This window comes from Parasteatoda tepidariorum, chromosome 2 (assembly GCF_043381705.1).
Source record: "Parasteatoda tepidariorum isolate YZ-2023 chromosome 2, CAS_Ptep_4.0, whole genome shotgun sequence".
NCBI lineage: Eukaryota > Metazoa > Arthropoda > Arachnida > Araneae > Theridiidae > Parasteatoda > Parasteatoda tepidariorum.
The window spans coordinates 92816588-92833508 of NC_092205.1; the positions used below are offsets into that span (position 1 = coordinate 92816588).

Sequence of the window (16921 nt, forward strand, 5' to 3'; positions counted from 1 at the left end):
AAGGTGAGGTAAGCTATGTGAGAGCATGGAGATGCATTTAAAAACTATATTCCAGATTTATAGACAAGAGTTTTAAAAATACCTTTTATGTATATTAGATGCTTTTACAAGTGGTGCTAATGTTAGCACTTTTTGAAGTAGATTTTTTGTAGTGATAGCGAAATAAATATTTACTTTATTTTAAGCATTTTATCCAAAATTATTCTAAATCAGAGTTTAATATAAACTCTAAATCAATCATTAAAGCTGCTTTTTTTAAAATAAAAAAAATTTTAAATATAAAAATTCTCAGATTGAAGAAGAAAAAAAATTTTAATTTTCTAAAAAAAATTTATGCTTTTCTCCAATTCACTTTTAGCGCTTTCTAAATCCCTCTTTTAGGTAATGAATTTTAGAAAATTATATTTTTCACCTTATGATCTTCCCTTAATCAGTGAAGATAAAAGTAAATTGTAAATAACTAAGTAGTTAAATTCAAACAGTTAAAACAATAACAAAAAAAGACACTTTGTAGTTGATGCTTGTAAAATTAGTTTCACATTCAAAATGCAAAATAGTTCACTCAGTTCCACACTCGAACGCTGGAATCCCAAGAACCAGTCACTACAGCCATTCCGTTGTCTGGCATACTTAATGATGAAACTCTGTTTTCATGACCTGTCAGGCAACCTAAAATTATTTTTGATGTTAAGCAAACTGTATTTCCCCATTTACATACATGTTGAAATAACATTTGCTATTTAATTCAGTTGTGAATTTTAATCGCATTGCCTTTCTTGGTGTTTAATACTATTCCAGGATGCGTAGCGTTTTTAAAAAGTGTTTAAAGGTGCTTATTTTTGGTTTTTAAAAGCCCTTAAAGGTGCTTTTTTCATTGGGTGTTTTTAAAAATTGCTTGATTTTACCTTTACCATGTTGATTTTCGCTACGAATTAGGCAGAAAGACATTGTTCTATTCAATGTTTCCACAGTTAATTCAACCCCAATCTATTTAGGCGTATTGTCAGTCCGTAGAGTATGAAAACGCTCTTCGTTTTACACGATTCAAGATTTTTCTCGAAAACAATGTTAAAAGTTTTTTTTTTTTTCAACATGGCGGTTAAAAAAGATAAAAGATAAACAAGAACTCTCCATTCCTGCCTAATTATGATACTTTTTTTTAAAGTGCTTAAAAATATTTTTTGAGTGCTTGAAAATGCTTAAAAGTTGCTTATTTTTTATCGAATAATTTGGCTACGCACCCTGTATAAAACTAATGTGCCATTTTCAATGGCTGTGGCATCGAAAGCGGTACAATCGATACTGTACAAGGTTTATGCTGGGTCTGAGAACCCAGGAATTTAATCAAGAAAGAAATGAATTTTGAAACAAAATCCTGTAAAATATTGAAAAATAGTCTTGAAATTCTCAGTAACAATAAATAGCCAGTAAGGTTCAAATGAAGTGGATCTATTAAATGCAGAAACACTAAAAATTCTGCGATATATTAAAAAAAATAATGTCTTATTAGAATATTTATCTATGCGTAATATACTCTTTCTTAAATATTTTCCCAAATACTTGTAAATCTTCTGTAATGTTCACGAGACTAGTTATAATTTTTTTCAAAAACTAAAGCTTTCTGTAAACATTTATTTTGATTCTTAAGTAGTACTTAGAAAGGCTATAAGACTGATATCACTTTATTGAAAAACTGTTGCATTGAGTTTTTAATATTTCCAGTTCTTGCGTAAAATACTGTCATCTTGTGAATTTTAAAATCTACATGATAAATATTCTCCTATTTTACATATTAAAAAATTTCTTTGCTTATTAAATAAAAAACATATTGTATAGTGTATTGCAAAAATGAGTAGGGATGTAACAAATATTCAGTATGCCACCCTTTTGCCGAATATTCGATTTGTCAAATATTCCACAAAGTAAAAAGTATTTGGAAAATTATTTTTCGATAATTTTTTTTTTGGGGGGGGGGATTTTAATAGATTTAATAAAGAATAATCTAAAATCAAATTTTTTACTGTACATTATTAAAAAGCTTTTGCGCATGTTTGTTAAGTTCTAAAACTTATTAATTTATGCTCTAAAAGACATGGAAAAGCGAAATTAGAAGAATTGAAACTAGATTTCTTCATAATGATCCAAAAGTTTTGTAATGCTGATTTTTTTCTTTTTTAATTATATTCAAGCAAGTCAGTTTCATTGGTTTTTCAACACTTAGTTTTAATGAAATGAAGTAATATAATAATAATACGAATAAATAAAAAAATATGTATAATGATTGAAGTGTTTCCATTATTTTGTCCATCCCCTGTATTTCAGAACTAAGAAGAAAAAAATTTCCTAATTCTTTGATTGTTTTATTAAGTTTTCTTTTTAGCAGCGTTTATATTATGACTGAATTTTTCAAAGAGCGTTTCTAGTAAACGTTATTCTTTCATGATCACTTTTTTTCTAAAAATACAGCAATAGCGTCGTTATAAAACTCAAAACGATTTTTGTTGTGGTTTTTATTTAGCTTTTTCATGATCTAAAATCTTATATCTTTATGGACGTTTTTAATATGACGCGGTAATTAACAAGGTTTCTATTTAACTTTAATCTTTTTAAATTCTGAATCGAAACCCCAATTTTCGTAAAATTCAAATTTTCGTAAACCTAGCTTAAATATGGAGATCTGGATACTTTTATAAAAATTTAATTTCCTTGTCTTACGTTTTTTTTTTTTTTTTTTTTTTTNTTTTTTTTTTTTTTTTTTTTTTTTTTTTTTTTTTTTTTTTTTGCTATAACTTTAAAAATAATAAAATTAAACTAAATTTCTGAAACTGTTTAAATTAATTACGGAACTATTGCTTTATAATTTGAGAAGAATGTTTTTAAAGTTGCTCAAGATATAAATTAAAGTAGTTCTTTTATACTGCACATGCACAGAAAAAAGTTCGACTTCAATATCTTAAAAATTTAAAAAGTTTCAAGCCATTTTCTAGGTAGTTTTCGTACTCTTTAAAAGAAAGCTTAAAATGATAAGGGTTTTTCCACAAATTTCACTTTGTACTATTAAACAAGATTTATTAAAAAGATTCCGGAATTGTTGGGGGGGGGGGGACACACTCTTAAAATATCTTTTCTTAAGCATATATTTCTTTATACTATCACATTTCGGCGTGTGTGAACGTTTATTGTTGGTATTATTTGTTATTTAATTTTATCTTATAATACAAAATAATATTTGTAGAAAACCCTTTATCAATTAGTTTTCTTTAAATAAAAGTGCAAAATCTGAAAAAATTGCTGGAAACTTTTCGAATTTCTTAAACATTCAAATCGGTCTTTTTTTTTCCAATTGTTGCCAAATACGTTTCATTGCAAAATTCTGTGGGGAAATTTTTTATTTTCCCGCTTATAAGTCGTATACAAGAACTTTTTTATTTGCTTATATATATTGCACAATTTTCGACGAATTTTATTGAATTTTTTGAAGTTACAACAAAAAAGGGCTTTTGTATTTAAAAAAAAATGTCCATATTTCCATAAATATTTAAGCTAGGCTTACGAAATTTTTTCTTATTGTTTATAATAACCAAAATAATTATTGCAAGTTACAAATCTATGGCTACATTTTTTGACATAGGGTGAATACTATTTTCCGTTTGTAATTTATTGTCGGTCCCTTAAACCTCTAAAATCTTTGAACTTCATGAGAAATCACATGATCTAAATACTTCTGAAGTTTTAAATGTGAAAAAATTTACTATTAGTATAGAAATGTTTCCATTATTTTGTCCACCTCCTGTATTTCAGAATTAAGAACATTTTTTTTTATTGTTTTATTATGTTTTCCTTATCATCGTTTTTATTACTACAGCATTTTTTAAAGAGCTTTTCTAATGAACCTTATTCTTTTATGGTAATTTTTTTTCTAAAAATACGACGGCGAACGTCAAAAAGTTAAATTAAGATTTTCAGCGTTAAATCTTTCGTTTAAAAGTTAAGAACGATTTTTGCTTCAGTTTTTATCTAGCTTTTTCTTTATCAAAAAACTATGTTTTTATATGAGTCTCGGTAATTAAGTGGGTTTAACTTTTTTTTTTTTGAAAATGTGGTGATTGGAAAACTCAAATGCTGTTTTGTTTCTTTTAAAAATTAAGATAGTTTTTTTTTTTTTTTCTGTTTTGCATTCGTATATAATCTTTTTTTTTACAGGCGTTTTTATGATAGTGCTGCATTTTTAAAAGCGTTCCTGATCGACATAATCTCTTGCAGTGTTTTATAGATAATTTTTTTTTATATTTTTCGAAAAATATTGCTTGTAGTATTTTTGTTTTAAAAATTAAGAGGTTATTTTTTGAATAGCTGTTAGTTAGTTTTTATTATCTTAAACATTTCTATTAAGTTTTTACCCCATACCAATAATACATTTAAGTTTTGATTATTTTTAAATCTTGACTAAACTATATAAAAAATATTTTTTTAATGTTGCTATTCAGGCAAATCACTATTCGTTACATCCCTAAAAAATAGTTCTAGAATTTTGTTGACGTTTTTACTATTGAAGTTGGGAAGTTTTATTTCTGGAATTGAGTGGCAGTTTCGGGCATAACTTATTAATCTTAAAAACGTAGTTTTTCAAAGCTTCGATGTCAGAAGAAATGGGCTAGAAAATTAATTGTAAAATGCTTAATCGACTAAGATCTCCTCTGAAAATTAAGTTTATTAACTCGTAACTGAGCTTGTTTTATTCATAAATTTAGCTTTGAAACTTAAGCTTCAAAGAAGTGATTGACACGTAATTTTCTAATTAATTTGATCGAAACATTTTCGTATTGTAAGATAAACCAATTGTCACATTTCCTGTGATTTAAAATGACAGAATCGAAAATTGAACAAAATCGGACTAATAGAAACAAAAATTTTAAAAACTACCTGTGAAACTTTATTGAACAAAAGCTATCCAAGATTTTTTTTTATCTCCTTTAAACCCTTAAGGTTAAAGGAAATTCGGTGTATAATTCAGATATTTCTATTTTATGCAATTGTACGTTAAATCAAGTATTAATTCCGGTGTCTTGGTTTCTATTTTGTCCCCTGAATGTAATATAGTCTGGTGATTTAAAACGGGGATTAACTGATAACGGATCATTAACCTTTTAACTGTCAAGTTATTTGGGTACAAAAATTGTCAATTTTTTTATTGCAAAACTAAAATGTTTAGCAAATGTTAGTTATATTTTTAATTACATGCACAAAAATAAGTTTTCATAGCCACTATATATCCGCTTGAGGCGGCTGCCGCTCAGTGTGGCAGTGGGAATGTTCGTTTCTAGTGGAGCATTTTTTCCCGAAAATTAATAACAAAAAATCGATTTAATAATTTTCTAAAAAATTAAATCTAACACTTCAAAGAACTGAACTCCATTTTGCAACCAAAAATACCACGCACTTAGAATCTAAATTTCTATCCTTTTAAACTTTCAGTAAAGTGCTGCCATCTATTGTTCTAAATTAATTTCCGAGATAGATTCGGATTTGACAAAGAGGTGAAGCAGAAATAAATTTCTCCCGATATATATTCGGGTATAACATTACGATACACTCAAAAAGAAAGAAAAATTTACCCCGAGAGGTGCTCGGGCATGAAAGGTTAAAGAACATGTTAATTAGTAAGCAAGTGAAACAAAAATCAGCTAAGCGCCACTTATGCTTGCAGGGTTTGGACAAAATAATGGAAACACTTCTATACTAACACATTTTTTTTATCGTGTGTTTTTAAACACCTTATGCCGAAAATATAGTAATAAATTTGTCACAATTGTGGGGATAGTCACATCGACAATGTCAACCTTCATCTATGAAAGTGTACCCCACCATGAAATCGAGTTAACATGTTTTATATACTAGTGAATTGGAATTATATTTTTTTGTCGTGGTAGATGCACAACAGTACTCCCCAACCAGAATTATATCTGTGATAGAATTCAATGAGCTATCATTGTTGTTTTGTGAGAAGCCGGGAGAGCTGTATTAAGATCACCGGACTTTTATATGCTGATCGTTAGAGCTGTATTAAGTTCACGATAGTGGCCGCTCCTGTTTTGCCATTATATGTATAAAGGTCGACGTTTTGTGATCGAGACTGAGTAGCAACAGAGATAGGACAATGTCGCAGTCAACTGTTCAATGTGGACAATGGAAGTAGGCATGTTCGAATCAAAGTGGGACTTTCTCTCGAGGTAGGCGTGTTGACATCACGTCCGGGTCGCCAATGTGGGGAGAGAGTTGTTATCGAAAATATCCTGCACCTATGGAAAGGTACCCCACCATAGAATCGAGTTAACATGTTTTATACTAGTGAATTGGATTTATATATTTTTTTTTGTAGTGGTAGATGCACTACATCGAAATATGTAATAATTGCGCAAAATTTCGTAAACCTCGCTTAAATATTTATGAATATATGGACATTTTTTTTTATTAAAAACTAATTTTTTTTTTTTGCGATAATTTTAAAAAAATATTCAATAAAATTAAACAAGGAGCAGTTTGAAATTAATTACAAAATTATCGTTTAAAATGACGCAAGATATGTGTAATTAAAGCAGTTCTTTTATACTGCGCATGCGCAAAAAAGAATTCTTAATTTTGAAATGAATCGTATTTAGCAACTAATAAAAAAAAGTCCGATTTGAGTCTAATAAAAAAATTTAGAAAGTTTCAAGCCATTTTCTAAGTAGTTGCCGTACTTTTTAAAAGAAAACTGAAATGATATGGGGTTGTCCACGTTTGTACTATTGAACAAGATTTATTAAAAATGATACCGGCCTTATTGGAGATCATCTTCATAAGAGTATCTTTTTCTTTGCTTGTTTTCTATTCTTATAAAAATCATACATCTGTGTATGAACATTTATTATTTAATTTTGTCCACAAAAAAAATAAAAATTTTAGAAAACCCCTCATCATTTTTAGTTTCTTTGAAAAATACGAAAACTATTAAGAAAATTTAATGAAACATTTTAAATTTTTAAGATATTTAAATCGGACTTTTTTCATTAGTTGCCAAATGCGATTCACTACAAAATTATGAAAAAATAAATGTTAAATTTTTTCCTCGCATGCGCAGTGCAAAAGAACAACTTTAATTACTTGTATATTGCATAGTTTTCTACGATTTTTTTAAAAAATTTTACAGCAATAATTTTGTAGTTAATTTATAAAACTGTTCTATAAATTCTGTTTATTGAATGTTTCTAAAGTTATAGCGAAAAAACGCAAGACAAAATTTTCGTATTTCCGCAAATACTTAAGCTAGATTTATGCAATTATTGCATATACTAACCAAAATAATTGTTAAAAATTTATTGCTACATTTTTTGGTATAGCATGTTCAGAAACACTATTTTTCGTTCGTAATTTATTGTTGGTCGTTCGTTTGTGATTTATTGTTGTAGTCATAAAATGATTTTTTAAGTATTTCTCTGAGAAATATGAAAAAATTTATTCATATAGATGTGTTTCCATTATTTTGTCCGTAACCTGTACCTTTATACGGTTTTCTATCCATTACATTTGTTTAAAAATCAGAATTTATTTTTCATAAAATATTTTCTTTGAGCGAAATATTTAATATTTATTTCTTGATTAACAGTGTGCGTAGCGTTTTTGAAAAGTGCTTAAATGAGCTTTTTTTTTATTTACGTTTTTTAAAAGCCCTTAAAGGTACTTTTTTTTTATTCGGGGTTTGTAAAAACTGCTTGATTTTTTTATGTTTTAAAAAGACATTTTTTTCTTTGCCGTGTCGATTGTCGTTCTAAATTTCAAAAAATGCATGATTTTCATAATTTTCTCTGAAATATTTATAAGAAACTAGTTATTATATCATGGTTCTGTAAAGTTCTTGAAAATATTTTTGAATTTTACTGATTTTATGTTTATAAATTAAGAACTTTAAACGATAGAAGAAAAAAAAATTTTATTCCTGCACCGATCATAATTATGATTTTTTCTTTTTTTTTTTGGAAAGTGATTAAAAATATTTTTTAAGTGCTTTAAAGGTGCTTATTTTTTGTTGAAAAATCTGTCTACTCACCCTGATAGAAATAGTTAAGAGATTTAAAATTTTAGTGCCCTTTGTCGTCAATCGGTTACCTGTGACCCATGACCCGACTGTGATGATAACTTCGGTCAAGTGCCCCTTTAGAAATGTGCTATTTTTAATTTTCAAAATTAAAATATATCACAAAAAAATCCAAAATGTTATTAAAACCTTTATAAATTTTTAAAATATTACCTGTTTCTACCGTAAAAAAGATTCTTAATTTAAATGTTTTATAGAATACCTATAATAGACATTGAGTGTCTAGGCTCATGCGATAAAAAGGCCCCACAGCCTGTGCGCCTTCTCTGCACGTCACTACAAGGCACAATATAGTTTGTCTAAAGTAAGAACTTCCCTAGCCTATCGTCTGTGGTCTAGACAAACTGTAGGTACCAAGAAGTTTTGCTCCTAAAACGTAAACTATACACAGCAGCATTAACCGATCTGCACGTGGCAGCAATCAACAATTTGGTATACATTCCGTCAGATGTGCCATTTCGCCATACATAGTAGCCATTTTCATTTTTGAAACTCATACATAAGGTTGGCCCGCAATGGCTCAGGGGATAGAACGTTCGCCTTCCAATAAGGTGAACCGGGTTCGAATCCCAGTGATGGCTGGTCGATACGAATTCCGCATCCGGCTTGCACTAATTTCAGTGCTGACGTGAAATATCCTCAGTGGTAGACGGATAATGGTTTAGAGTCCCTTTATCGTCAGGCTAACCGTGGGGGAGTCTTGTGGTCTTCCTCTTCCTGTAACGCACATGCGGGGTAGTTCCACCAAAAAATTCTCCACGGACCGCAAATTTCTTTCCATACTTGATCCACTAGTTCCCTTATCTTCTGAATTGGGTTCAAAATTACAAGGCTATAGAGTTGAAAATTAATAGTCGTAAACCCACAATTGGATAGGCTGTACAACAACGGTTATAAAATAAAGCTAGTGTTGAAAACATGAAGCAAGATAAATACCATTATGTTTTGCCTTGAGAGTGTCCCAACTATGTACTGCAGAATCATCCGATCCACACATCATCATTCGACCACTTGTAGACAATCCACAAGACGTAAATCCACTTTTATTAGAAGGTGTCTTGTACAGTCCGATCTGCTGGTCAGCTCGAATGTCGAACATGCGGGCTGATTTATCATCGGATCCCGTGCCGAAGTAGAAACCGCTCGAATGGAACTGCAAATAAGAACGTATAATTAACAATTAGAATTGCAATAGGTATGTGATAAAAGAATCAGTGTTTAGAATAATTTTTTTTTGATTTTGTAGATTTTGGCAACTGAGGCATCAGTTGGCGAGTTTCTTGTGTGATAATCAAATTTTTTTTTCAAATGAATTTTATTATATTGTGTTTGGCAACAGTATAAATTGCAAAATAAATAAATTGTTTGTTGACAGATGGCGCTGCACTTTCTTTTCAAAACTGCTAGTCTATTCAAAATATCAGCAACGAGTAAAACCGAGATAATTTTTCAAAGCATGTTGATTTAAATCCTGAAAGTAGAGACATTCGGTGGCAAAGACTGTAAGTATGAAAGAACCTCGAACCTATCGAAATTGCAAAGAAGTTAAACAAGGTTAAGTTACTTTTTATACCTCCAGTGCATCATACTTCTTTTTTTTTTTTTTTTAATATAGCAAATAATGCTCTCTCTTATGTTCGAACAATATTTCCGAGAAAAACGAAATGGTTATAGCTATCTATTTTGGATTTTCTTTAAAATTGGTATAAATCACATTTTAAAATAACTTTAATTTACTATATTTGAACCAATATATTTATGTGGCATATCAATGTCCCAAAATAAGTTTTTCATTTGGAATTTTTTTTTTTCACAGAGCTGAAAAAAATAATCATTTGAAATTTTTTGTTCATGCATGGTATTTCATTTCGAATTAGACAAAACAAAAAATAGCATGGCACAATTCATTTAAGCGAAAGAAATTAATTCTGAAACTACAAACTAATTTTATCTGAAAACAGCGAAAAATCTACCGCTATCAAAATTGTAGTTGGAGGTAGGTAATCTTAATCAAAATGCCGACCAGGTGGCGGGGTGGTTAGCGTGCCTGACTGCGGAGTCGATGGTTGCAGATTCATATCCCGCTCAGGGCATGGCTGTTTCTTTCTCTCTGTGTTCTATGTTCTTTCTTCTGTGTGAATGTAACCTGCCCTATAAACGGGTTTGTGGTTGTATGACGTGGGTGACGCTACTCCACCTCCGTGGCTTAGCCATAGGTGTTCACTGGGTTACGAGAAGAGAGTAGCAATTCTGGCATTTCTGAGGCCAATGGGAAATAGACCCAATTGCCGGCCATTAACAAACAAAAAAATCTTAATCGAAATGGCGTCAACTATGCAAGAAAAAGGGTACAGTGTTTTGGAATACGCCAAAATACCATCGTTTTAATAGATTTTCGCATGGAATTCTTCAAAATTGTATGCCTGAAATTCAGTGAAAAATCGTCACAACATAAAACTATGTTTTATTCAAAATGTCCTGTCCCCATTTGACCAGCGGAAACTCTAATAACTCTAGTTTCACTGTAGATTGAATTTATTAAAGTAAATAAATTGTAACCTTCATAAGTCTGAAAGCATGCCCTCTTTTTGCCCCATTCTTTAAAAATAATTTCAGTATATAGTTCGTAATTATAGTTATATTTCTATAATCATTAAGTTAAAGGTAATCAACTTATTACCATTAGCTGCCAACTTTTACAATCGTTAGGAAGATTTTACAGAAAAGCAGTAAAATAATTAGAATAAGAAAAAATTTCTAAAAATTAAGCTGCTACGCCAACACTTAAAATCCAACTTGACTGAATACTAGATCCTATTATATACTATCTCCGAATACTATGTGATGGTAGGTAAAAAAAATTTTATTTTATTTAAACATTAAAACCGAGATTTATATGAAACATAAATGTTGCTGCCGCTAAGAAAAAGTTTTCCCTTCAACTGTACAAAATAATACTTATGCAAACTGAATTAGTTAATTTCTAAAATGAACTAATTCAGTTTGCATAGATGACCTTACAGTAATCTGTATAATTTAATTATAGGAAGGTAGAATTGATGAAAGATATCTAAGGAATACTTACGCAAACTGAATTCACATCTGATTCATGGCCCCAGAATGTTTGCTTACATTTTCCATCTCGGATATCCCACAGCTAAATAGAAACGGGAAATGTTTTTTATCCAATCCAAAGGACATTTTTAATATATGATGATAAAAAATTAAAAGCGGTAAATTTATTAAAAAATTACATGAATCCTTTTTTTAAATTAAGTTTTATTACATTAATAACACTGTATGATAACCCAATGCTTCTGATATCTAATGTACTTTGTTTTTATGAACTTGGTTGGTTTTGGCGCCCAATACATCTGATTTGCATTCCATAATCTACATTCTCAACATTTTAGAATCTTTGTTAAAAAAGTTTACACATTAGTGGTAATATCTTAACGAAGAAAGGATAATTTTTTACTCACATAATAAACTTATATTTATTAGAGTATAACTGTTAACCTTTCAAGTAAACATGAAGTTATTACTAACCGCAACACATTTGCAAATTTTAAAAGTGGCCAGTTTTAGCCTTAAAGCAAAACTATAAATGTATCACAAAACTTTCTCCAATGGGTCACAAATTAATACTGATACTTTTCCCCCTTTCCAGTTCAAGGAATTTTTTAGGCATACTAAAGTGTTATAAGGTTAGAACAAACCCCCTTCTCCAAGATAGACCAAAAGGAAAAATCCATTGGATTCAAGTCTGGAGAATAAGGTGGCCCTTCTTGCGTTTTTAGAAAGTGAAGGAAATTTGTCGTGCACCATATTTGAAGGCTTCTTATGGCTCTTTGTAAGACGTCTTTTAAAAATATAAGTCTTAGTTAAAATTAGAAAGGAAAAAAACATCCTTTTAATACATTTAACTTATTCCTTGTCAAAAGATAGAAATACACTTATATTAATGATACAGACCTATTTTAATGATAGAATGATGATAGTATATATTCTAATGATTTGGAAAAGAAATAGTAGGACCTACATGCTGAAACTAACAAGATATTCTCTTGTGTAAATTAACTTTTTAAAAAAATACGCAGTCACCTGTTTTCGGATAGAAAGATATTATTTATTAATGTAAATATAGTAGAAACAAATGTTTTATTCCTTCAAGATCTTAAGAAAATAATAATTAAGTTACTAATTTTTATTTTATTTTTAGAAAAAATCGGACATGTACTGGACTTTATTTTGCATTGAAATTGACGAAGCTTTCATGCACGGTGTCTATAAAATGTTGTGCAAAGAAAAGAAAGAAAAAAAGGGGGGGAGGGAAGGTTTTTTTAGAGGAGGTATGATAACATCATGAGGAATTAGAATTGCATAGTAACCTATGGCCGGGAACGTCTTGGGAAACGGATAACAAAGGTAAATCCAGTGGGAGAAAGGATCATGCTAGTCGTTCCTTTTTTTTTCTATTTTGTAATGTAATGCGCTACTTTAAAAAAAAAAAAAAAAAACAGTATTGTAGTAAATAGTGCGAAAAAAAACAGTAGTTTGTAGCGACTTCTGGAATAACGCTAGCTTAATTTAAAAAAAAAAAAGTTTTTCCAAATCTAATTAGGGATAGACTGGTTGGTAGGGCAGTGGGCCCATGCCTGGTTGGTAGGCCATGTGGGCCGGCCGAAGACTCCCCGTGTTGTATATGGTGACTGCTGCACGTAAAATCTGTCCAGTTGCAAAGTCCTCCATATTCCCATAACAAATCAATACCTCTGGGGGGTACTGATCTAGGAGTTTCCTTGTCTTCTGGATTGGTTCAAAATTACAAGGCTGCGGAGTTCAACATTAGTAGTCGTAAACCCATAAACTGCTGGGTCGGCTGTTCAACGACGGATATAAAATACAAATAAAATCTAATTGGTACATATCATTAATAGCCTGTCAATGAACGTAATGAGAATTAATAAGAATTATGCACATTAAAACTAGACATTAAGAACAACAGCTACCAATTTATTACTTTTGCCTCACCTTCAAATGCAAATGTACACTGATGAAACATTGGTGTCATTTCAGTGAAAGAGAACATAAATTCTCTGTAATTTTCGATGTCCTTTACTTCTTAGAGGAAATAAACGAGTACTAAACACTTCAGAAAAATTTAAAATATTTCATAATTTCTCAGCATTTCTTTAATTAAACATTCGCAGTCGGAAAAGGCATAAGAAGGTAAAGGCTATAAGAACAAATTCATAAAAAATCAAACTGGCTCATGTAAACATGTATGAATAATGTTTACCATTTGGAACATAAGCGTAAATAAAGTTCTTCAGCAAAGTTCATTCCCTAAAAGTATTCTAGTACTCCCTAAAAGTAACTCTTAGCATCAGTTGAAAAAAAAGTGAATTAATTGTCGGACATGGTCGCACATTATGAGCTTCTTATTGATGGCATTAGCAAAACAGCCAAATCTTGTCACGAAATCCGAAATCCATTGCAAACTCCACTCAGAAAGCATGAATCAAGTGGTCAAAGCACTTGGCAGTACACACGCAGTTCTGCTAAGTGTATTATAGCATTACAGTTGCGGGATACAAAACACAAAAAGTCGCCTACGGAAGTGAAACCTCGACAACTACACAATATAAAACACAAATTACTTTCATCTTAAGAAGGAAAAATTATGCGAAAAATATTTACACCTGTAAAAGATAATCATGTTTGGAGAAAGAAAACAAATTTATAAATTGCAAAATTATATAAAGACAAAGATATAATTACCATCATAAAGTCTATAGCAGTTAATAAAAATAAACAAAAATCGAAGTTTAAATTTTAAAAAAATTCTTAGCGGAAAGATAATACGAAAGCGAAATGCTGAAAGATTCAGAAAACAATGGCTTGAGAAAGTTGACCGAGACTTTGAAATCAAGAAAGTTATAAAAGGAAAGTTGATCATCAAAAAGTTTGAAGTTGTGCGGTGAGTAAGGTGTTATAGAGCCAAGGAATAAGTAAGCTAACTACGAGGTTTCTTAGCCATATCAGATTAACACACAACTCAGGTAATCGTCAGCATCGATCTAAGTAAGGTACTAGCGAGGGTTCTCAGCTATAGCATATTAACACACACCTCATGCAATCGTCAGCATCGATCTAAGTAAGGTACTAGCGAGGGTTTTCAGCTATAGCAGATTAACACACACCTCATGCAATCGTCAGCATCGATCTAAGTAAGGCACTAACGCGGGTTCTTAGCTATAGCAGATCAACACACACCTCAGGCAATCGTCAGCATCGATCTAAGTAAGGTACTAACGAGGGTCCTCAGCTATAGCAGATTAACACACAACTCAGGTAATCGTCAGCATCGATCTAAGTAAGGTACTAGCGAGGGTTTTCAGCTATAGCAGATTAACACACACCTCATGCAATCGTCAGCATCGATCAAAGCAAGCTACTAACGCGGGTTCTTAGCTATAGCAGATAAACACACGCCTCAGTCAATCGTCAGCATCGATCTCATGATTGCCATCTCCAAATCAGAGTTTATATGTATAACTTACTTTCACACTTCTGTCAACAGATCCTGTCACAAAAGAGGTTTTGTCAGGATGTAATGACATGCTTATCACGTCACCGGCATGACCGTCACATTCAAAGTCTTTGACTCCCTTCTCCAAATCCCACATCATTCTAAAACACATAAACAATAAATATATACATCGTCATTAGGGTGATTCGCTTAAGTGCGTACAGCATTTCATGAAATAACCACTTTTAGCCATGGAGCCTAGGGTGTGGTGGTTGGTTGTGTCCAGGCAGTGGCGTAGCGAGCTTAACTCGCGCCCGGGGCACAATACCCTTTTAGCGCCCCCTATTCAAAAACCATATAATATTATATGCAAAATATACTCGCAAATTAATAATACATATGATTAATAATCATATGATTATAATACATTAATAAAACTAATTACTATCTCTAAATTTTTCGTGCTTTTGATGAAGCAAATGTATCAATAATATCATCAAAATTGTTCATTTAAAATTTTTCTTTTTCCACACTTAAAAATGCTAGGTCACTTAGGCGATCTGTCAAAATTAATTTTAATTTGCTGAATGAACGTTCGCAGCTAGCAATTGATACTGAGATAGTCAGNTTGTTGTTGTTGTTGTAGTTCATTTACGTCGCACTAGAGCTGCACAATGGGCTATTGGCGACGGTCTGGGAAACATCCCTGAGGATGATCCGAAGACATGCCATCACAATTTTGATCCTCTGCGGAGGGGATGGCACCCCCGCTTCGGTAGCCCAACGACCTGCACGCGAAGTAGAGCACTTTACGGTAGCACAGTTTAACGAGGACCAATACCATACACCCTCGGTCCCTGCGCAGACTGATCCAAGTGGGTCACCCACCCGCACACTGGCCGCAGCTAGTGATGCTTGACTTCGGTGATCTGCTGAGAACCGTGTCTTAACGATCAGTTCACTGCGGGACGCCAGAAGATGAATGAATTCATTTGTGGTGACAAATATGAGAACAACAAATTTTCCTGTTAACAAATTTCTTCATACTCTATTCACTTAATAATAGAATCGTCGAGTAGATGTTGTAAGTAATCTTATTTGATTTATTACTTACCAAGAAGGCCTTGAACTTGAAAGGTAGTAACATAGTGAAATATACAATATAATTTATGCTGACATTAAACTTATATATAACATTTCATCTTTATTCTAAGCATAGAGCAATGACAAGGACGTGAATTAAATATTGAAATATATTTAATATGAATATGAATTTAATATAATATTTAATATGAATTAAATATTATGAATAATATTTATGAATTAACATTTATTATATTACACTGGCACTAATTTAAAATATATTTTCCAGAGATCAATTATAATTAAAAAAAATTATCCAGCAATTTTTTGTTTTGCGGACCATTTGGCGCCCCATTGTGAGTAGCGCCCGGGGCATGATGCCCCCCCTTGCCCACCCCTCACTACGCCACTGTGTCCAGGAGATGAATAGATTGAGTTTACATTTTAATTAGTATTTATTTTACATTTAAGTATTAAGTATAAAAAGGGAAAATATGAAACAAGAGCAGCGCGTCATTCTACAATGGCGGATAGGATTCTTCTGGTGAATGACAGAGACAGTTATGGATCGTAACTGTCGCGGTTACGATTAAGTTAAGTTCAGTCGCCGCAAGGGTATAGCAATAACAAGGCTATCTAGGGTATAGCAATCACAGGTCAAATTCCGGCTATTTGTCACACAGTAGGGGAGAGTGGGGTCAATTGTAACATTTTTTACTTAACTATTTTTAACTAACAAGAAATCCAATATATTATTAGTAGTAATTGATAGACGAGTAAAGTAGATTATCCTCTACTAGGAAAAAAAATAAATACCTTATTTTAAATGTTATTATATTAGTTATTAACAATTTTTGACAGTCGTGCACTTGTTACAATTGTCCCCACTTACGGGGTCAATTGTAACAGTTCATAAATTCAACTAAAACATAGTTAATTATACATGTTATCATAGTTGTGATATATTTTTTTACTGATCAAAATAGTAGTACATGTAGATATTTTAGGAGTAAAAATAATAATGAGCAGATACCTAAAGGGTTAAACTTTTAACTTTAAGGGGTTAAAATTTTAATTTATGCTGTGAAAGGTGACAAATAAATTAATGCAGGTGCAACATAATATAAATGATATACGAAGCTATTGGTGGTTCCTAATGAGTTACGTAA

The 16921-nt window shown here is 31.2% G+C and overlaps 1 protein-coding gene across 3 annotated transcripts in view; it reads right to left on the reverse strand.

Annotated features, from left to right (window-relative positions):
* Positions 1–70: 70 nt before the first annotated feature.
* Positions 71–16921, reverse strand: part of LOC107455872 (guanine nucleotide-binding protein subunit beta-2) — a 46344-nt gene continuing 29493 nt past the window's right edge. For 2 of the 3 annotated variants that reach the window (XM_071177934.1, XM_071177936.1), the window contains 3 exons: positions 11220–11291; positions 9071–9287; positions 71–669 (listed from right to left, as the gene is read on the reverse strand). In XM_071177934.1, coding sequence (XP_071034035.1) covers positions 563–669; positions 9071–9287; positions 11220–11291 — 396 coding nt within the window. In that variant the 3' untranslated portion in view covers positions 71–562. Of the gene's footprint in view, positions 670–9070; positions 9288–11219; positions 11292–14700; positions 14831–16921 lie in introns of all 3 variants that reach the window. The other variant, XM_071177935.1, reaches the window with a different exon arrangement.